Consider the following 22,863-nt stretch of genomic DNA (forward strand, 5'->3'; position numbering starts at 1 on the left):
TGTTTTTGTGATCAACAGAATAAAAATAATATATTTTGATATATAAAAAGTTTTAATATATTTAAAGTGTCAATTTTATAACACCGTTTATCTAGGTGATGATGCTTCATTCATTTATATGTAGTTGTGCCTAGCATACTGTTATATTTTTAGCTGACATTTAGATTTTAAATTTTAAATTTTGATAAATAATATATAATTTTTTTTTTTTTTTTACTTCCTAAGTGACATTGAATCATTTGAGTTCTGCCATAATGTTTCTGGTATAAGAAAAAGAAACTCATCTTTTAAAAGTTTTTTTTTTTTTTTGCAAAAGTTTCTAAATTCTTTTCAAAAAAATCTTTTTTTTTTTTTTTTTTATATATATCACAATGAAATTTTAATACAAACTATATTCTTGTGTAAAACGTTTTGATGATCATGTGTGAATTATTCATGTGTAGTATTATTTACCCTACTAACTCTGGTTGTAGTATTATTTACTATACTAACTATGGGTTGAGTTTATAGGAGCAGATAAAGTGGTATCATTATATTTTCTTTTTATCAAAAAGTTACTTCTTGATTTATAAAAAAAGTAGAGTTTTTTTTATCTGTAGCGATGTACGGTCACTTAAATATTTAAAAGACATTTTATTGACAATTTTAAAAACCTTTAAAAGTGCAATTTATTTTTTGAAAACCATTCATATTGCTTCACACCTCCAATAAAAGTGTCAATTTGTTTTAATTGCTTCACACCCCCAAATAAGAGTGTCAATGTATTTTAATTACTAGCTGTGTAAAGTTAACAGATTTTTGTTCCTTGAATCCTTGTTAACTAGTAAATTATATTTTTATTTTGAATTTTAGCAATTTAACAAGTTTATAAAATTTAGATAATGATAATAGAAAGTTCTAGGAGTATGTTTAACGGAATATATTCAAATGAATAGATGGGTGTTGTTTTTCTTAAAGATCCATGTGGAATTATATGTTTGTTAATGACCTATGGGATTATAATATATGCTGACTACATTGTTCTTATTGAAATAGTGGTTCCCCTTCAAGGCGAAAGGTGTTATTCTATAACAACTATAGTTAACAAAATATATTTTGAAATCATTATTGTAAGATTTCTTTGTTGTTTTTTTTTGTAATTTCTGAAGGTTTTTTTAAATTTTATTTTAGTCTCTGGGGATGCATTCATGTTATGCTTTTCAATGTTTTATTGTTTCTGCTCTCATACTCACATCTTAAAGCTATGCTCACTGACCCAGGTAAAATTTTTTAATGCACTTGAGTTTGAAGTTTTAAAATATATACTTAACATTTGCTACAAAATCATGATTTTTAAAGTAACTGATAATATCTTAAATGTGATCCAATATTTTTTTGATTGTACTAAATAAATGATCTAATAACACTAGTTACTAGATATGTAATGGTTGCTTAGATTAATTTTTTAAAAAACTTTTTAAATATTTATATGTATTTGTTGTATAACTTTTTGATTTGATTTATAAATTTGTGATTTTTTTAAATCTTAAAAAGATGTGTAATATTGACAATAGTCACTAACTACAGTTATGTGTAAAAATGAGTTATTTTTTACAATCACCTTAAAAAAGTTACTTTTTTCTAATGAAAGTTGTTGTCTAAATCATATCAGCTATTTAGTCTGAAATTACTGCACAAAACGCTTGAAATACATATTTAAATTAAGTTACCCATATAGTAATGAGTTTATCCAAGTTTTTTTTGCTTTGTAAATTGCATTTATAAAGTAAAAGTTTGAAATCACTTTAAGTTAATAATAAGTTTAATATTGAATAAATTGCATTTTATGCTAATATTTAGCTTAAAATGATTTCAAGTTCTTTCATTTGTTTAACAGGCTGGGTTCCATTTCCAGAGATAGCTGTTGATTTCTCTGAAACTCGAAGAAATAGTCGTAAAAGAAATCTGGTTGGTTTTTTTCTTTTTTATCAATTGTAAATGTGTACTATATTGTTCAATTGATAAAGTGCAATCTAATGCATTTCTACATAAAATAGTTTTAAACTAAAAATCTTACATTAGCAGGTTATGCAATATCATTTTCCTGTTTCATTATTTAGTTATAGACAATCAACTCTGTTTTTATTCAATGCCTCTCTGATGTGTTTATATAAGCTTTCATAAATGTATAGAAGCTAATCTTCAAAAAAGCACTCTTTTTTGGCAAGCAAAATTTTTTGTAATAGAAATATTAGAGTACAAAGTTTTTTTTTTGTTTAAGTTTTGTGTAAGAAATCTGCTAGAATAAAAAGCTGTTCAAGGAAACTGTTCAGTCCATTCATTGTTTTAACAAAGAGTAATAATCAATTCTTTATTTTAATTTTAGTTAAAGAAAATAAAACTGTTTATTTAGAATGATGAAGACTGGACAGTATGCAAGCAGTGTGAATTGTTTCGACCACCTAGATCACATCACTGTAGGTTAGTTTTTAGTAAAACTCTTTGTAATTTATGCAGAAGTAACTGAAGTATCATAGCACTGATTGGTGCTTTATTTGCTTCTTTTGTGGAGCATTTCATATTATTGCTTTCATAACTCAGCCACTTTTTGAATAGGGGAGATACAAAGGCAGGTTTATAGAAAATGTTTCACACATGCGCACACACACAGACACATACACATGGATATATGGTAGACATTAAGTTTAGAGCCATAAATTTTATTTAAAATTTTGTATACTGCAGCCTATTATTCTTTCCTATTTTTCTGGCAATAAATGGATTATGATAAATAGAAATGATTTTTTGGTACAGTTCATTCATCAAGCAATCAAGCATGAAATGCTTAAGCAAAACATAATTTTTATTTACAGCAAACAATTAAAAGTATTGTAAAACATTCATAAAGCAGAAATATTCTTAAAATTTCATTAAACCTGAAAAATTGGTCTCATTTACCAGTTTTGGTTAAAAGATAATATTTAGCTTCTAATATTTTAATTATTTGAATAATTATTTAGATTACAAATGCTCAATGCTAAATTGTGAAATTGGCAATGAGATTGTAAATCCAATTATTAACAAGTATATGATCAGATAACAATTAGTATGCTTTACTCTTACATTCAGAGTAAAACCTAAGCAGTATTTTAGCGCAAGTTCATTTAAGCTAAAAATCATATTCTTTCATGTAATATTTGTGGTTTCTTTATAAAAATTATCCAGTAATTATTACTTTTTCTGATAGAGGTGGATCAAATAATTTCTTGGATTTTCTGTTTGTATTCTTCTTGTTTATAAACACTCTTTAGTTCTAGTTTCTTTGTTCTTGAGCTTCTTTTATCTGATCTTTGAGTTCTGTCAGCTCCTTCTGAATTATCTTGTGACAGCATCCAGATGTCTCATGAAATTACCCTTTCAAACCTTGATCATGGTTGAGACAACTGGCCACGCACGCAAAAAAAAGATTTTATAAATTTTTTATAAAAAATTTGATGGTTTATTTTTTTAATATGTTATATAAATAGTTTCTAATTTTACATTTAGTGAGTTTCTAAAAATAATTCAAACAAAACGTGATGCTTTGCTCAGTAGCAGCATTGTTGATAACCATGATCAACCAAGATTATTTCCTAATGTATGAAAAAAGCCCTGAGTTCTCATTAATAAATGAAAGAATTTTCCAGAACTGCTAACAAATAGTTTTCCAGAACTGAAAGCAAGTGGTTTTCTAACATCCTTCAATTTTATCACAATTTTAGTTATTTCCTTTGCAGTGAAGTTTTATTAACACATTTTGTGGTCCATTATGTTGAAGTATATTTACACTACAAAAATGAAGAACAAATTGTTTAAATCATTAATTTTTAACATACCTCAGCACATTTTACTTGAATTATTTTGTGGTTAATAAATTTTAAAATTTGATATCAATATATAAGCAAAAATGATCAAAGTTTCAAATTGCTGAAAACTTTAGCTTAGTTTTCTATACGTACATTGTACATTCAAATGACATTAATTAACTTGAGCTAATTGTAATATTATCTATATTGGGGAACCTCAACATTTGTTCATAAAGATGTTGATAATGTTGCAGTTTCAATTATGAAATGAATAAAAAAATAATGTAGGCCCGAAAATAAAAATTTATAGATTTTTTTAGGCCTCCTAAGCAACCTCTGTGCTAAAATGTAGGCCTTTGTTATAGGCCTCCAGCTTTCAGCCTTAAAATCTATACAAGTTACAGTAACAAAGTTTGCAAGATGTATGTTTCTTATTTAGATGTAATAACAAATCATTGAAACTTGATAGAGATGAAACCAAAATAATGCTAAATGAAAGCTAAATAATATAAATGATTTTTTTTTCTGTAAGTCTTCATAAACAACGTTGAAGTGGTAACTGGACACTATGAATATTGTATGTTATACAAATGAATAATATTTTTGTGGAATTTTCTTTTATCTTAAACAACAATCCAGGAATGACTTAAATTGTTCCCTGGAGAAACAATTTTGATTAAAAAAAAAGTTAAAAGATGACTAGTTTTCTATTTTATCATATCTAATATCAATTATTTTGGTATTGTCATTTTTCAGATGAAGTAAAGTTTTAAAATATCCTAGAAAACAGCTTTGTTTTTGCACTCCATTCATAACAGTATACAACTAGTGACAAGCTTTCAATACTCATAATAAAATTAAATAATTTTTGTAATGCTTTCATTATTTTCACTTTTTGTAATTACTTTCAACAAGTTTTTATAATGCTTCTGATTTTCTGTCCATAACAAAAACATGATTCACTATCATAAGATATTTATTTTTGGAACTATTTAAAAATTAAAGATAAGGTTTAAGGTACTTACCTGCAATTGCACACTTAAAAAATGATAGAAAATGATATTTTAGATTTTACCACATTTATGGTGTTTATATAAATCTCTAATTATCATGAATAACTCATGTTGTACTAGGATTTAATTAATATTTAGATAATTGTTTTATAGTAAATTTTTTATGAGATAACTTGAAATTTTTTATGAGATAACTTGAAATTTCTAAAGTAAATTGGCACAGATCAACATGACTCATACTCTGTATCAACTTGCTCCATAATGGAGCACATTAAATATATTCTAATTGGTTCATAGATAATACTCACATAGATATTTTAGCTATTTTACATTTTTATCTTAGAGTTTGCAAAAGATGTGTGCGGAAAATGGATCATCACTGTCCTTGGTAAATTATCATATATGATTTCTTAAAAGAGATTTTTGACTTCAGTTAATCTACAAAAACTTTATGACTTCTGTTTTTAGGATTAACAATTGTGTTGGAGAGAGGAACCAAAAATATTTTATACTCTTTCTTTTTTATACAGGTTGGACTTATTTTATAGTTTCCTTTGTTGTATTTATTTTGACTTTCATTATTTTTAGTATCTCTAACAAAAATAATTTGAAATACTCACTAAATTTATGTTTAGTAATTGTGTTGAAGAAAACAGGTTTTTGACTTTTCTCCAACGTTTTTTAGGATTATCTTGTTTCTATGCTATTGTACTCATTGCAACCAGTTGGAGTGATAAGATACCTGATCGCAACGAAAGTCAAAATACTTATCGTAGGTATAATTCTACTTGCAGTTGAAATGTTCATCACAGTTTAGTTACATGATTATTTTTGCAGTACTGATTTTTATTTTAATCTAAATTTGAAGTTCTTACAATTTTTTTTATTTAAGGATCAACTTGATAGCATTGCTAGTGATATCACTCTTATTCTGCCTGTTTGTTATAAGTGTTCTTTATGACCAGGTCAGACATATTATCATATTTCTATCAGCTTGCCTTGGTTTTATTTTTGTATGATTTCTATTGTGTTTTATTTGATGCAGTTTTATTCGATCTGTTATGATGTCACAGCAATAGAAATGGGAGGAAAAAGGGAAATGAAGTCAACAAAGTTGAAGAAACAACTACTCATAGAAACTTTTGGAACAGGTAATAGTTCAATAATAATTAAATAATAATTTAACAAAAGTTTCATAATAGTTTGATAATATAATAATTTTATAATAATTTTCATGAAAGCCTATTTTCGTTATGTAGCGGTCAACATTGAAATTATCATCTAGATCTAGAATACCCATAACTTTATTACAGCAAACAAAATTTAATTCGGACCATATGCAGCAGATGTCAAGACTACAATTTTATAAGGTTAATCTTAGAAAGTAGATGCTTAAATATTTGTTTTTTTTTCATAGGTTCTTATATCAAATGGTTTTTACCGTGCAGCTCCACTCACCTTGCTCAAGAATATCGCCAAGATTACAATGTATGACCTTGCTTCTATGATTATCGTTAAATAAAAACAACGGTCATGGAAATATTACATTTATAATGAAATAAAATATAATACGCAATAAAACAGTTAAAGGGTAACTTTACTTGTTATATGGAAATCAATTCAACTGCATCTAAAAATTTGAAGCATAATAAAGTGGTTAAAGACACTGAGATTGGCACCAAAATTTAGTCACTCTATTTAAACACTCGATTAGTTATGGTTTTGAAAAAACTGTAAGTGGCCGTACGATTGTAAGTGGCCGTTGTGATTGTGGTACATTTTTTTAAATTGACTTTTTTTTTGATTTAGTTAGGAGGTCCTAAAGTTAAAAAAACATTTATTCAAGAATTTAATTGGGTAGGTGTAAAAACATTTTTCTAATATTCTGATGAAAAATAAATTTTGGCTAAATTTTTACTGAAAACAAGGACTTTTTTGTCACGTGACCTAATTTTGGAAGGAACTAATTTTCAAAATGAGGAACTAATTTTCAAAATTTCTAAGCTTATGCAAGGCTTTTTAATACAAAACTTGTTGCTTGGTCACTGAACGCACTAAAAAATGAATATGTAAAAGCAAAATCAAGCATTTGGTTATAAATTCTCATATTAATCCTTATAACTAAGGCAATTACATTCAAGAACTCGCAGGCCGCTTGTACGTCTAAACAGGTTCTATTTCAAGTTTAAAATCTAAGACCTTAAATTTATATATAGTTTATATTTTCCTTATAGTATTTAATATCGTAAATGCAAGTTTGCCCACATAGTGAGACCTTTGGCGATTAATACCTCAATTTAGAACTATCATAGTGTTGTAGTTTCTTGCCAAAATATCTACTCTTCCAAGGGCCTGTTTATATGGAAAGCGGGCCGGCTCGGCAAACGAGCCAGCCCATTTACCGAGATATCGACGTCATCAATATTTTAACTTAATTTTATTTTGCGTTTATATGAATAAACGAGCTAGCCCGGATAGCGAGACCTCACTGTTTTTTGCCGAGATCTTGGCAAACGGGCAGGTTAATTTCTTACATAAATTTGTACGCATGCGTATAAACTCTTACATTTTTTAAATTTGAAAGCTTCCGCGTAAAATAATAAATTTAATAATAAAAATGACAACTTCCGTGTACTTAAAATTTTAGTTGTTTTGCTTTTATAATTTACCAAAGATCCAGTATCTTTTAAGTAATATAAAGTAATAGCTACTTTTTTATCTGCTGATAGAGCTCTAGAGTTAGGCGAAAAAGGGTCAGGAGATAAATAAGGGCTTAACTCTGAAACCAAATTCATAAAAAGAAACCGTGAAAGGCTAAAATTTGTTTTCCATAAATCAATGGGAGCTACACCAGTTATTATATTATGTCAACATAAATCAGTTCTGCCAGTTTTAAACCATCAACTACGATTTTTTCTTTTAAGGCACCTCTCTCTTGCTTGTTTCATCTTTTGAAGTGATTGTGATCGTTTTCGTAAAAGAATAATATTTAAAAAATTATCATATTTAAATTTGTAAAGCTTACATAACACAATTAGGCTTTTAAGAAGCATTATTTGTGTTATAATACCAGTCAAACATTGTTAAAATGCAATGTGTTTTTTTTGTCGCTAGCCGCCATCTTTAAAGTTTTTTATTTTACCGATAAAGAGCCCAGCCCTGCTAGAAAAAGCCAGGCTGACCTCGATATCATTTTTTTTTTTTTGGCAAAAATTCATATAAACAATTTTAAAACTGGCTCGTTTTCCGGGCTAGCCCTTGTCTATATAAACAGGCCCCAATTCATTCTCTTCCCACCCTTTTTGCAACATCCGAAAATCTGTACAGGGCAACTTGTTTATCTAAACGCAACTTTCGAACTACAAAAAGTTCCAATCTGATTTTACTTGAACTGAGTCAGTTGAAGCATTTAAAATGCGTATTTACCTTGCGTTTAAGAAGCGAAATTCTATAATCAGTTCCGACTTAAAATTCCCTTCCGAATTTAAACAAATCACAGCGATGTTTTCCATACTTAACGTAATAACCTCATACGTAATGTTAGTAATAACCTCATTAAACTAATCCGATGATTTCAGTCTTGAAAAGAAGTTCTTTGAAAAACAAAAAAGTACCTATCACATATGAAACAAAATTAGGTGTTTAATATTTAAGTTCATTCATCTAAAAATGTAAAATTTGGGCTAAAAAATCTTAATGGATTGTACAACGGAGAATATTTTTTTTGCCTTTAGCATTTTTTTTTTTTTTTTCTTTTTCGTCGATTACAAAACGAACTTGCTTAGATTTAAACTTTACAGCCAAGTTTAAAATTTTTCTAAAAGCTTACTTAGTTTCTCAACCACGCGTTTTACTCTGTCCTCAACAAATCTAAGTCCAACACAGTACATTTAGTAGATCATTCACCAACTTCTCCTCAGACTTATCCCCTAGTACATGTTTTGTTTCAATTATTGTTAAAAAATAACAATTAATCGATGTGAATTGAGGAGGAAATATTATTGAAATACTGCAACTTTCTTTATTCATAAAAGAAAAAGAACAACCTGAATAAACGACCACGGATTGCGAATAAGGAAAAAATCCTAACTAAATTGATCCCAAAATAAAATTGATCTCAAAAAAATGCCCAAATCTGTCATTGTCATGATGATTGAAACTAAGAAATCACAAATCCTACGAAATATGCATTATTTTTATATTGAATTCGGCATACAAATTCATGATTTGACAATTTGACCAAATTTTTTTTTTGCATCAAATTGTTGTATCATGTGACGAATGCGTCAGTAAATCATAAATTTATTAATTCTACTTTCTAGCAGTGAGAATTTCTTTAAAAGTCTTACTTTGAGAAACTTTGAGAATTCAGTTTGATGAAATTTTCAAACTAAAAATTCTTTGATTGGGAACAAAGATGTGAAAGAACAATTCGAAGCTAAATTCTCTTATTTGAAGATAATTTCTAAAAGAAAAGAAGAAAGTAAAAAAAAAAAAAAGAACTCACGAGAGTCTATAATCCTATATTACAGAAATTTGAAAAAAATAATGTAAAGTTGGAAATATTTATTGTCTAAAATAAATGTTGATTTGGATTAAAATTTGTGTTTCAATATTTCATTAAAAATGTATTAAAAATATATTGAAGAGTTTGCTTACGAAGTTCTCTAATAACGTGTCTCTAACAAAAACTGAAAAAATATTGAAGAGTTTAGTAGCAAAGTTCTCAAACAACGCGTCTCTACCAAAACTAAAAAGCTTTAATTTTAAATGATTCTAATTTAAAAATTGACAGGGAAAAAAAGATACTGGTGGTTTTTGTCTTTCATGGGCGAACTTTTGGTGGCTTTTTACTTTAAATTGCTATATTTTCTCAGTCTTAACTTTTAACAATAAGGTCTTCAATTTTCAAAAATTTTTTAAATCTAATTTGTATTCAGCAACTTTATAAAGCTGATAGCAACTGAAACTCCTGAATTTATAATGAATTTATTGAAGAAGTAAAGACAATTTTAACATGGATTTTTTTCTATTGAAAATTAATTGAAGCTTTTTTGCATTCAAAATTTTCACTCTACATTATACTTATCTTTGTCATTTCTCGTAATCTAAATTATATAATTTATATAAATTACATAAACTACCTATTTTAAACCAGAGTTTATTAAGTTCACCACCAAATCAAGTGTTTCTCTTCTTGAAACACATTCTCTCCTTACTACACATATCTCTGATGACTTTTTTACACAATCATTCTTCGATATCAATCGAAATGAAGCGCACAGTTTCCTTCAAACTTTTTTAAGTTTTTTTGATTTGATCCGGAATTTTAACAGATTGTTAAATTCGTAAGGTTGTCTAGATTTTGATTTGCAATGTCTGTAAAATCCAAAAAAACTCTTACATAAAACATTTGTTGTTTATAAATGTTCGTTTTTTACAAAATAATATATTTTTAAAGAATTAGATTTATTTCATTTGATGTAAATTCTTTAATTCATTTTAACATTCTTGATTGTTATTTTGTGCACAGGAAAACGAAATTATGTTTTTATTAAGGTTACTGCCGTTGCTTAAAGACTCTACACATTATTCTGGGAATTTTTTTTGAGATGCACTTCCTTGTCTCGATTATTTTAGTAGAAAGATTGTTAAACAACATGTTGACAATCTCGAAGTCATTTTGAGCCGAAAGTTCCAGAAAAAAGCTACAGTTATGTTTTATGGCGAGGTCCTGACAGTCTGCAAGTGAAATTTTTCTCTTAGACTCATCCTTATTATTTGCTACAAGCACAATACATGCGTTCTTCATTGTAATTTGTTTTGCTTTGATAATAAACTCTTCGGCGTATTTAAGCGACTCTGGATCGTTGGTGGCAATTATTACAATAATTCCATGCGCCCAGGCTGTAACCGCCAAGTTCTAAATAGAAACACAATTTTTAAAATAAAAAGATGATTTAATGATGATTTAAAAAAATGATTACATTTTAAAATTTAAATTACTCGCAATTGAGCAACTATCTTAAAATTTGATGTTGGAGATAATAAAATGTTGCCATTACAGCTTCAAGATTTCGTCTTAGTTAAAAACATTCGCACTTTTACAGGGGAATGCTTGCTGATTAAAAGGATTTTTCGTTTTCATTTCTTTTAATTCAAATCATCGTTTAATTGTTTCTACTTTACAAGTAATGCAAAATAAACTTTAAGTTTGTTTTTGATAAGGAGTATTTCACAGATTTACAAAAGTAAGATTTTCAGGAGCTCATTACAAAAAACAGCTTAAGTTCTATAGATTTACCACCTCGGTGTTTAATAGGTGTTTAATGATAAAATTTTTTAAATTTATTTTTGGCGAGGGCCCATTTTTAGATTATGAGCACTCTCTTTCTTTGTCTCTCTCTTGAGCTCTGCCACTGTCTAGCACCACTATAATTAGCACTACGAAAAATTTCTAAACGGATAAAAATCTGACTGAGAGATTGAAAGGTTTTAGTTTTCTTTGTTACTTGTAAAACTTTACGCTTTACAAACAAAAATTTCTTAAAACTAAATTAAAACAAGAACATAATTACGGCAATATAAAACAACAAGAACTTAGTTCAACATTGCGGTAACAAGCTCACTTTGCCATCTGATTCAAGAATGTGTTGATTAACTTTAGTATTCTTAAGTAGCACGCTTCGTAAATATGATTGTTCCTTATTGTCGGACATTTCAGAGTAGTTCGGCTCACCAAAATAGGTTTGGATCAAAGCTAAAAATTAAAACTAAGCATCGGCGAATTGTTTTTCGGTAAATAACGAATAATAACCAATAAAGTAACAAATTATACATCCATCTTTTAAATTTTTTTGAAGTTTAATTGAAATAGAACTCTTTTGCATTTATAACAGCAATGCGTTTGGTATGATAAGTTTATATTCATATATAAATTTGTTATTTTTCATAAATAAGTTTAAGAGATTCAAATAGCGATTCTACGCATGCATCTTGAAAAAGTATGTGAAATATTTCATAACTTTCTACACCTTAATATAAAAATTATTTTTAGTTCAATATACTTCGATCAACTGATATAATAGCTTGAACTTTATTCGTTATTATTCGTTGTTAACCGAAAAACAAACCACCGAACCTTAAAACAAATTGATGATCATAAATTACAATGATTTAGTCAGGTCCGTCGAATTTTTGAGTAAATCTGGAGCTAAAAAGTGACGCGATAAGCTTTTTATTCTACCAGTTTATTAAACTTTTTAATCGACCGAAATTGTGTCAAGAAATTTGAGAAAAAAAGTCATCACTTCTACAATAATACGATATCTTAAAATATATCTTAAAATAATTTAAATATTACTAAAGGAATTGTACTTGTCTTTCCTGAATTTCGGTAACCGTCAACTGTCAAACGAACCATTAACCTGGCTGAATGGAAGCTCATTTTTTTACAATACAGCCACAAGAAATTTGAATCCAAGTATTTTCCCAAATTCAATAAAAAAAAGTAGATATGAGAATTATAATGTTTAATACTTGTTTTACGTTCTGTTAAGTTTTAAATTTATCTAGTAGCTCTGTTGCTGATATTTATTAACTTAATTTTTTCGGTAATTAAAACTGATAGCTGTTATAATTTCTTAAACAATTTATGTGCGTAACCAATCAAATTAAAGCTGTAAATCTTATTTCCTCATTGCATAGGTGGCTACGAAAAAGAAAAGCATTAACTTTTTGCCAATAACAAAAGATTTTTTTATTGTATTTTTTTGTTTTTAATAAAGACATTTCAAATATAAAAGATTTAGAAAGGATTTTAGAAGTTTGAAATGAAACGTTGTTTATTTGATTATCATAATTTCATAGGTAAGGTACACTAAAGTTCCATAATGTATAAGATCAATGCATGTTAGGACCGTAAAATCGAAAATCATTTTTCCTATAAACAGTAACAAGCAGCCAATAAACAGTAACAAGCTGCCAAATACGCGGAAGTTTTTTTATCACTAATTTTAAGTCAACATCAAGGCGTAAAATTTTAGTAATAAACATTACACCATAAGAGTCGAATTTTAATTGTAATATTTTGTTTCATAATTTATTAATAAAAAATTTATTAAAACAAGCAATTAAAAAAATAATTGAAATGGAAATGGGACTTACATCCTTTAAAAAGTTGTACGTCACAACCAAAAAGTTGTACGTCACAACTATAAAGGTTTTTTTTTTTAATTTTAATTTTAGTGCTGATGTAGAAAATATTTATCAGTTATCACATTGCGCAATATTTAAATTTACCAAAATGAATCTTAACATAAAACTTACATCATTTGTTTATGTTAACTGCTGTTATTACAGTTAGTTAAATATAGATGCGCTAAATATATATGCACTAAGTATCTTTTTACTCAATATATTTATGTGCACGGTAATTTAACAAAAGCGATACTTAACCCTTCCCCCTTCCTCCTTAGTTTGTGCTGCTCTGGCGGAGACGCTGGAAATTGTAAACATAATTAAATTGTCAATTGATATATACAGAGTGTCCCAAAATTAACGCAAGATTTGAATTTTATATTGCCATTTGTGCAGTAAAGTGTTGGCAACCCTAAAAAAAAACCCTTCGACAGCTGACAGTTTAGGGTTCGTAAAAATGTAGCGTTACACGATAGAATAACGTGTCTTCATTATTGAACAATATTTCAAAAATAATGAAAGCTTGGCGGCTGCAGTTCGAAAGTTTCATACAAAATATGGTCGGAATAATTTTTTAACTTCATCAATAGTGAAGAGATTAATTGAAAAATTCAGGGCGACTAGATCCGTTGGAGACGTCAAATACACTGGTCGTCCAAAAACAAGCCGTTTAAATATCAATATCGAAGCAGTGGGTGAGAGTGTCGGTGACAATCCAGGAAACTCAATTCGGCATCGTGGACAAGAATTGCAAATTTCAAGAAGTTCTCCACAGCCTATGCTCACTAAAGATCTGTGTCTCAATACTTATAAAATTCAATTAACACAACAACTGAAGCCTAATGACCATGCGCAGCGAAGAGAGTTCGTTGAATGGATTATTGAACATCAACAAATTGATGCTGATTTTTCGAGCAAAATGAAGCACATTTTCACCTTAATGGCTTTGTTAATCTCCGAAATTGCCGCTTTTGGGGTTCCAAGAACCCACATGTGATTGTCGAAAAACAAATGCATCCACAATGTGTTACTTTTTGGTGTGGATTTTGAGCTGGATGCATAATTGGACCATACTTTTTTGAAAATGAGGAGACTGGTCAAGCAGTGATTGTCATAGGTGCTCGATATCGCGACATAATAACACAGTTCTTTCTGCCGATATTGATGATATTGATGTGACCAATATGTGGTTTCAACAAGACGGTGCCACATGCCATACAGCCCGTGAAACAATTCAATTACTGCATGAGACATTTCCAGGTCGTGTACTTTCTCGTTTTGGTGATCAGAATTGGTCCCCTTGATTGTGTGATTTAATAAAATTAGATTTCTTTTTATGGGGTTATTTGAAATCACAGGTCTATGTCAACAAGCCCACTACCACCCTTCATTAAAGGAGGAGATTCAACGCTGCATCAACGAAATTCAGCCACATTTTTGCAAAATGGTCATGAAAAATTTTAACAAAAGAGTGCGTATGTGCATGCAAAGCCGTGGAGGCCATATGCCCAATGTGTTATTCCATAAATAACCCTATCCTATGTACTTTATGATTCAATGAAAAAAATAACAATCAAAAAACGAAAAACTGTGTTTTCTATTTAATTCAAATCTTGCGTTAATTTTGGGACATCTTGTAGAAAAAAGTTACTCAAATATTATTGTATTTAGATTGAAGATCTGAAATCTAAAACTTTCTATTTCAGTTTTTAAATAGTTAAACATGACAGCTGGCAGATATAATTCCATGTTGTGCAATAATCAAAGTTGAAAACGTCTTTATTTAGCTGGATACACAATCAAGAGTCGTCCAAAAAGCGGGGAAAGATTCTACGAGAGTTGAATCCTATCTATTACTGGTTAGTTGATGTATTTGTAGCAGAGATAAAAAAAGCTGATGAACAAAATATTCCAGGTCATTATCTTGAAATCTCTAAAGATTTGTTGAGATAATAACGTTTGATTTGCCTTCCACCTCACTCTTCGCATATTTTGCAACTTTAGACGTAGATGTCTAATGTCATGTTAAGAAGGTATGGAATAAATGGCAAATATTAAACTGCAACTAAAAACAAAAAACTTGGATAAAATAAAATTTCACCTTTGATAAAAAAACTGCGAATGCGGCGAAGCTTTCACTCGTTTGGATGCAATAGATGGATTTCAATATGCTTTCATTTTCCCACCAAATATTCCCACCAATACCATCAGTACCTGCCATAACAATAACTCAAGAAATGCCATCTACACCAACAATTCTTTATAGCCAGTTTCAACAAGTATCGAGTGAGTTAAAATCTAAATCAGGCAAAATCGCGCTAAAAAAATTTTGAAGGAGCAAAATTAAACGCTTGTTTAAAAAAGCGAACTTAAAAATTCACGGAGCATGTGTAACGGAATAACATACAACTGCTGTGCTTTAAGATCGAGAAGAAATAAGGTTACTAAATGTCGCAAAAAAAAGTAAAGCTATCAAATAACGAAAATTGTTGGTGAGGAAGTTGATAATTGTGATAAGCGAGAAAAGTGTTCAGACTAAATACAAGAAATATAGGAAAAAGTTTCATGACGATGTGTTTGCTTGTGAAAACGTTGTGCGCGTTCACTGGCTCTGCAAAAAAACATGTCTTACAAAAAAATATAGTTAAATAAATTTAAATTGTTGTTTCAAAATTTTTTTCACTGCAGTAAAAATAAAATCTTGCACGTAACAAACAATGACTCATTTTAAACTTATCATCTGTTAAGACGGGTCAATTTTTTAAAAGCTAGTTTTGACATTTTTTAAATTAAGATTTACAATTAAAAAGAAAAAGAAAAGAGTATTACTATTTTTGTACAGTTTTCAATCTTCTTCATTAATAAAAAAATTTCAAAATTCTTAATAAAAAAAAGTAATTGTATTTCTTCTAAAATGTGACCTGTTTGACGCGGTTTTATTCTACATCCCCAGCGAAATTCTAACAGCCCGGAAATCAAAAATAGCTATTTTACTAAAAAGTTATAAAATTTTATGCAATAAGTATAACCTAAGCTGAACTGTTTTTAATTATCATATATAACTCTGAGATGATTTGAACCAGTGAATATTCCAATAAACTTTTTCATTTACATAATTTTGTGACTTAAATATAACTTTAATATATAATGATTTAAGCACTGTTAGAGCTTCGCTGGCGACATGCAACTCGTTGAAAGTAAAATCGACAATGAGAGAGTTTTAATTAAAAAAGATTTACTTCTAGAAAAACAAGCTCGTCACCAAAAGATTGCTAAACCAGCATTAGATTTAATGAAGACTGACCGTTGCCCGCTATGATAAGACGCGATAAGTTATGCATCATTAGAAAAATCTCTCATAAAATCCTAAACTCGAAATCTCGGGTAAACAGTAATAAATTAATTTGGTTTGGGGAATGGCAGGCAGCAAAACCTCAGTTTGTTGTCTGATTCTGAAGGGGCCAAATAACCTCTAAACGTGTACAAAATTAACAAGATCGGTATGTCTACAATTTAAAAGCCTTCTAAAGTGATAACAAAAAAGGAAGCACGTAAGACTAACATCTCAAGAAAGCATAACAAGTATTACTCTGTGTAACTAACTAGTTGTAAATGCAGTTGGAAACACATTTCCGGATTTGTTTGTTTTCTCCGTATATATTTTAAAGAATATTTGGTAAGAGATGAGGGTGTACAAGAAGGGGAAATAAATTCAGATATAATCAGAAAAATGATCTTCTTAAATTTAGTAAAGCCAGCGAAAATTATATAACTGCTTGTTTTATCACCCTTTCATCACTCTCTCCATGTTTTCATATTACTTAACAGAGTATTATTGAGCTAATTTCATTACCATACCTTCGTTTCCTCGGCACGCATCACACAGACTTTAACAGCTTGTTCAAGGAACATATGGTCTTTTTAAAATAATGCTTCAACCGTTCTATAGAGATTTTGATGACTGAAAATGTTACGCTTGGAATTTAAGATCAATTACAAGCACATAAAAATCAACCAAGACCATCAACAGAGAAAGCATTCATGATTGTCGATGGTCCTGTTTGATTTTCCAATATAAAGTTACCAAGGACAAAATAGACCTACTCCATTTCCACAATCACTACCAATATCTTTAATAGTTCAACAATGTTAAATACGCGTGATATCCTAAAGCCATTACCTAAATCAGATTTCACTAAATCCAAAAAAGGAGAAGAATGAAAAGGAAAACGGGAATACTGACCGACGAACTTGACGACGCTCTGATTTGAAAAAACGCAAACAACGCTCTGATTTGAAAAACAAAGCAAAAAAGAGTTTCCCAATGAATCCACAATCTTGATTAAAATAAAAATTTAAAACCCAATAAAAAAAACCCAAATAAAACCCAATAAAAAGATGCTGCTGATAACGTATAAAATTATCCTTTATCTGCTATCAGCAGTGTTTCCTTTATTACTTCTTCTACAGTGGCTATTAAATTTTGCTATTGAATACTTTTAAAGCTTGACGGCTGCGTTTTTGTTGCTAAAAGATTTACATAGCTTTTATTTTTAGTTCCTTTGGTACAGATCCTTATTACTTAAAAGATTTCGTAATAACGCTTTTTCTGGTTCTTGTTAAACCATTACCTGTTCCATAAATTATTTTTTTTTTAGAAAAACTATGTAATGCTTTCGTTTGTGTTTATTGTCTCCCACTTTAAACTTCATTTCTTATTTCTGATCAACCACTGCTTCAACTTCCATTATTTGTTTTAAAAGCCATTCCTTTACCGATTCGATGTCTTTGCTATTGTGCAACACTTGTCTGGTCAGCGCATCATTTTCTATTTTAGTTCTTATCAATAAATCAGTACGTTTGCCCAAAGATAAGATTATGCTTGATTTGTAGCCTTCCATCAGCTTGGATTCTATATTTTTAATATAAAACATTATCATGTTGACTTCTCTTTGCTATTTTTGTTCAGGGACCATTTTAACTGTTATTGATACGGCGTTTGAGTTATCCGCTGTTATTTATGCCGATTTTGAAATTGTTTCTTTGTAGCTTCCTCGCTTGTAAGTATGTTTGGCTCTGGCAGTGGTTGCCACTGCTTTGGGTAGGAAATTATTTTTAACTTTCCCATGTGACACTTTTAAACTCACTCTATACTTTAACTATTATATTTACCATCTGACTTAAAAAATTTAGAATTCACAATTGTTGCCCCTTTTTTAAAACCAAAGCAATATGTACTAGTACTCTTAACCATAATCATAAATGTAGGACATTCTATAAGCCTACATAACTATAACTACACTCTAGCTTTACTACCACTTGACAAAAGTCAAATCAAATTTTATCTGTTCACGTTCAAAAATATAAAGTATCCTTAAATCGCACAGAGAAAAAAAGAGCAAAAGGAGTTAAAAGTTAATACTTATCGCCTCTTCTTTCCGCGCAATTAAAAAGTTAAAACCGCAAAATATGGTTCCAAGTAAAATGAAATATAATTTTTTACAGGTTTTAATAAATTCCATGTTTTTAACAAGCATTAATTAACTAAAGAAAAAATTTAGATTCAATAAAATAAAAGTTCAAAAGTACACAGCCTGGTGTTATTCTTGAGTACTAATTCCATCTGGCTTCAGCTTTTTAATTGGAGGTGAATCCGAAGGAGGCACTATGATGGTTGAAGAGGATTCCTCAACTAACTCTGTGCTTTTTTTGATTATTTGTGCCAAATTAAGTTTGGTATCTTCTATTCCATCTTTTATTTTTACTATCAAGTCTCGTGCCTTTGAGAAATATAAACAATTACACTTATACAATGATTAAGGAATCGTGATGTAAACTAACCTTAAGATAAAGGTTTAATATTGGTAAGATGGTAGTTTATATCAAAACAACTAGTTAATAAATAGTTTCTGTTATACTAGCCTTAGATAATTAACTGTTAGAGATTTCTAACATAAAGTTTGTCTTAACATAAAGTTTTATGGTTTTCTTTTAGACAAACCCTCTGTTGAAATAAAGATCTAGTATGCGTTTCTAGCTTTAATTTACTTGCATTGCGTGAAAATATAATTAGCTTTCTCCATAAAAAGTTCTAGAGAAAATAAATTTCAACCCACGAGAAGTTTAGACAGTACATGGAGTCAATTGACGAATAATTTCGTTTATTTATGTTTAGACATTACATGAACTCAATTGGCGAATAGGTACGTAGCTATTACGTAAGCAGTGTAAGTTTTTTTTTAAATTTTTAATACAGACATAAACTTACAAATTTGTAAAAAAGCTCTACTAAAAATGCTTTACTCTGTAGGATGTTGACAATATTATCACAAATGTTTACAATAATATTGTTATATGCCAAAATAAATTGGCAATTATCAATATCAATAAGACTTTCACAATAAATTTTGCGCTCTCTAATTTTTACAGTTAACTCTTTTTATCTTATTAAATTATTATTTAATGTTTATAAGTTTATATGTAAGTATAAAGTAATATAAAACTGTAGTAAAGTAATATAAAACAATATACATTAAATTATTGGTATTTAATTGATACACTGTTGGTTAAAGCCTAAGAATGTGTATTTAATTTGAATTATGGTATGGTGGATGTTATAGAATAAAATCTAGTTCTAATATGGCAGTCGATTACTTGAAGGGAAGGTTGGGGGGCTTTGTGTTCCCATTTGCGATCCGGGGCTAATCTCCTTTTCTGTTGCATATCTCCATAATTAAGTCTTAGGTGTGGGTTAATAAAGTGGTCTCAATGGTCTTAATATGGCTGATATGTTGCTTTCGCTTTTATGAGCCTAATTGAAAATTCAAGGGCTTCAGGTTTGATGCTTCGATTTTGATAAAGGTTTTAAAATTGATTATTGTTTTAAAAATTAAGGAAGGTTTTCAAAAATTAAATTATCAAGAAGTCTCTTACCAATCTATTATTTGGTAAGGCACATTGACAGTAAATTATGGTAGAAATTTTAAAAAGACGTATTTATATTAAGAGCTTGCTAAATGCGTTAGATTTTTTTAAAAATTTGATGAAGTCCTTTTAATATTGTCTTTCGAAGTTAACTTTTCAAATGTATGGTAGTAAAGGAGGAACTTTAAGACTCTACCTCAAAATATAAGTTGAGATGCTTTGAAATATTCATCAGTGCCTCCAGTCATTTAGCAGTCGAGTATTAGCCATGATCAATAATCAAACTGATTTAAAGTCAAAAAAGTATAAAAAAATTAATTTTTTAAACGTAAACATTTTAAAGTCATTGAGCAACCCCTAAATATTTTTACCTTATAAGGATAATTTGGTTATAGAGTCTCTATATGGTATGTCAAAAAATGGTGAGCTGGGAGAAGGGAAATAAAAACTTTGAAAATTTCCCATTACTGATAAAACCACCCTAAAAAAAATTAAGCGAAGACCTAAAAAACTTAATAAAATTGTATACATATAAAAAACGGAAAAACAATCTCACCTCATTTTGGATTTTTTTTGCAGAGCTTTCCATTTTGTCAGCAGATTTTAAAAGTTCACTCCATTGTTCAATGCACATATCCACCACTTTGGTAGCTTCTTCCCCCCGGATGGATTTGGATTCGACAAGCATTTGCATTACCGAAAGAGCAAACAGTAGTGGAATCTCATAGTGAGTTCTAGCCAATAAATTGCTTATCATCATATACGGTTTATCTTGCTTGGTTTTGAATACCTAAAAGGGAAAAAAAGTTTAAATAAAGAGTGAAATTTCTTAGGGAACTTAAAAGTATTTAAAAAATAAATATTTAAAAAAAATTTCTAATAATAACATTAATATTTTAACAGAGAAATATTCAAAAAATCCAAAAGTAAAAAAAAAAAAAAAAAAAAAAGAAACGATTTTATTAGCCTTATTTCAGTAAATATCATATTTCTTTTAGGAAAGATTTATCAAACGTGAAGCATAACCTGCATGAAATACTAATCACTAAGTCGAAGGAACTTAATTTGATTATTTCACCTTGTATTCTTGATATTTATTTTTGAATCTTGTGTTCATTGCGAGAAGCACCCCACAATGTACACCAGGCTTGTTATCCAAATTTTTGATAAATTTGTTGATATCTTTTTCTTCAATTGTTTCCTTATCTATGTTATTCTTTACATCAATTAAAGCTTTGACTTCAGAACCATGAAAACCTAAATTTACATGAAAATCTTCCATCATTCCGTTTGTAATATCCTCTAACTCGAAAAAGGGAGAATCGTTCAGCATCTGCATTAAAATTTGTTCACCATTAGCTCCACTTTCTAAAGTCAGTTAAAAAGTTGTATAATATAAAATTAGCAAATCCATAAATGGAACATCAGACTTTAATACTAGTAATTGCATACCCAGATGCTCGAATTATCAGATAATTAAATAAGTTTATTCTGATTTCTAGCAAAAAGATTTTTAATGGTTATTTAGTTTTCGAAACCTACGCCTAGAAATTTTAGGAATATAAAAGAGAATAAATGAAAAAATACTAATGTTGCATGATTTGAGATAAGAAGGCTTTTGCAAAATGGTAAAATGGAGGTGCAAGGGGCCAGGAGGAGCAAGATTTAATATTGTTTTTTAATCTTCTTTAACAATCCAATCCGCTAATCAAAATCTTAAACAAACCTTGTGAATAATCTTGTTTCTTCTCCATATATCTAGCAGCTTCCATGAATTTTGTATAGCGATCATCAAAGTTCTTTAAATACTTATTGTATTCTTTTTTTGATTGAGAGGTAGCAGATTGTTGTTCTTGATAAAGGCGTATGTATTCAGTTTTTTTTTCTTCTAACTCTTCTTTGTAATGCTCTTCAATTTTTTTGATTTCATCAGTTAATTGTTGTTTTAGTATTTGCTCAATACTTGCTATTTCAATTTTATGAGTTTGTTCAATTGTTTTTAAGTCTTCTTCAAGGGCTTGTATTTTACTTTTTAAAGATTTATTTGCTTCAAGAAGATCATTGCTTTCTTTTTTTAAAGAACTTTCCATGCATTCAGCATTATAGCTGTGATTATAAAATTTCGAACATTCGTTTGCAAAGAAGATACAATCCGCTTCACTGAGAGCAACGAAAAACTCCAAAGCATTTTGTTTGGTTGTATAACCCATTGTTTTTCAAAAATATATAAAAAATCCAAAAAATGCTTTTTAGCTTCTAAACCATTAAACAAAATCAAACAAATAAAAATAAAAAAAGTTCTATTAAACAAAAAAAGCATTCATTTAAACCAAATAAGTAAACTAAATCTCTGCACCCGAAAAAAATTGAGCCTAAACTCAATTAAGTTAAACCCAAAAAAGTAAAACTAAAAAAAAAAAGAAAAAAAAAAAAAAAAAATTGGTTTTGACTTTAATTATTAGTATCAGAAAAATTTTTTTTTTTTCACTTGGAGCAATCACTCGAGATTAATGCTAAAAATATCTATAAAAATACAGCAAATTAAAAACTAACTATTTAATTTGGTTACTATTTAACTACTTAAGTTAGTTATTTAAAAAGTAGTACTGATAACAAAAGCTCTTTTTTTTTTAAATCAAATTCAATTTTCATATATGATTCCATCAGCAGTTAGGCGTTTGTAAATACAATCAAAGCTAAAACTAATTTCCAGCTTTATACAAAATATTCAATTATAAAATTAAACCACGAGCTCTTCATCGTTAGCTAAACAAAAGAACAAGATGTTTTAACAAAATCAATTGTTTTTTTGGCTTCAACATTTCTTCGTGAAAAAATTAATTCCTTAATAAAAATATATAGCAGAAAAAAAAAAAAACAATATTAATTATCATTACTCGATA

General features: G+C 28.8%; 3 protein-coding genes across 5 annotated transcripts; 1 reads left to right on the forward strand and 2 right to left on the reverse strand.

Moving 5' to 3' along the window:
• The first annotated feature begins 814 nt into the window (after positions 1 to 814).
• LOC145191304 (palmitoyltransferase ZDHHC3-like) lies at positions 815 to 6,761 on the forward strand. Of its 3 annotated transcripts, none has more exons than XR_013847491.2 (10): positions 815 to 1,057; positions 1,171 to 1,259; positions 1,877 to 1,947; positions 2,393 to 2,460; positions 5,181 to 5,225; positions 5,306 to 5,367; positions 5,523 to 5,609; positions 5,730 to 5,802; positions 5,883 to 5,988; positions 6,255 to 6,418. XR_013847491.2 is itself a non-coding variant. In XM_080068369.2 (10 exons), exons 1-10 carry the CDS (start codon positions 936 to 938, stop codon positions 6,329 to 6,331), a joined length of 804 nt encoding a protein of 267 aa, XP_079924495.2. In that variant the 5' UTR covers positions 816 to 935; the 3' UTR covers positions 6,332 to 6,761. The 3 variants fall into 3 exon arrangements, 2 of the variants coding, with proteins under 2 accessions (XP_079924495.2, XP_089922938.1); XM_080068369.2 differs by having other exon boundaries at positions 816 to 1,057; positions 5,523 to 5,613; positions 6,255 to 6,761; XM_090066812.1 differs by lacking the exon at positions 815 to 1,057 and having other exon boundaries at positions 2,393 to 2,456; positions 5,523 to 5,613; positions 6,255 to 6,761.
• A 3,150-nt stretch (positions 6,762 to 9,911) lies between these two features.
• Positions 9,912 to 12,284, reverse strand: LOC149882046 (ras-related and estrogen-regulated growth inhibitor-like protein). The gene is made up of 4 exons (XM_090065883.1): positions 12,215 to 12,284; positions 11,467 to 11,597; positions 10,456 to 10,760; positions 9,912 to 9,945 (listed from the first exon to the last, which is right to left on the reverse strand). Exons 1-4 carry the CDS (start codon positions 12,282 to 12,284, stop codon positions 9,912 to 9,914), a joined length of 540 nt encoding a protein of 179 aa, XP_089922009.1.
• A 6,220-nt stretch (positions 12,285 to 18,504) lies between these two features.
• Positions 18,505 to 22,428, reverse strand: LOC149882047 (uncharacterized). The gene is made up of 4 exons (XM_090066168.1): positions 21,687 to 22,428; positions 21,039 to 21,328; positions 20,517 to 20,750; positions 18,505 to 18,816 (listed from the first exon to the last, which is right to left on the reverse strand). Exons 1-4 carry the CDS (start codon positions 22,168 to 22,170, stop codon positions 18,637 to 18,639), a joined length of 1,188 nt encoding a protein of 395 aa, XP_089922294.1. The 5' UTR covers positions 22,171 to 22,428; the 3' UTR covers positions 18,505 to 18,636.
• Between the last annotated feature and the right edge of the window lie 435 nt (positions 22,429 to 22,863).

This window comes from Hydra viridissima, unplaced genomic scaffold, assembly GCF_058129835.1.
Source record: "Hydra viridissima isolate aposymbiotic clone 2 unplaced genomic scaffold, HvirCarnegie_v1 scaffold_11, whole genome shotgun sequence".
NCBI lineage: Eukaryota > Metazoa > Cnidaria > Hydrozoa > Anthoathecata > Hydridae > Hydra > Hydra viridissima.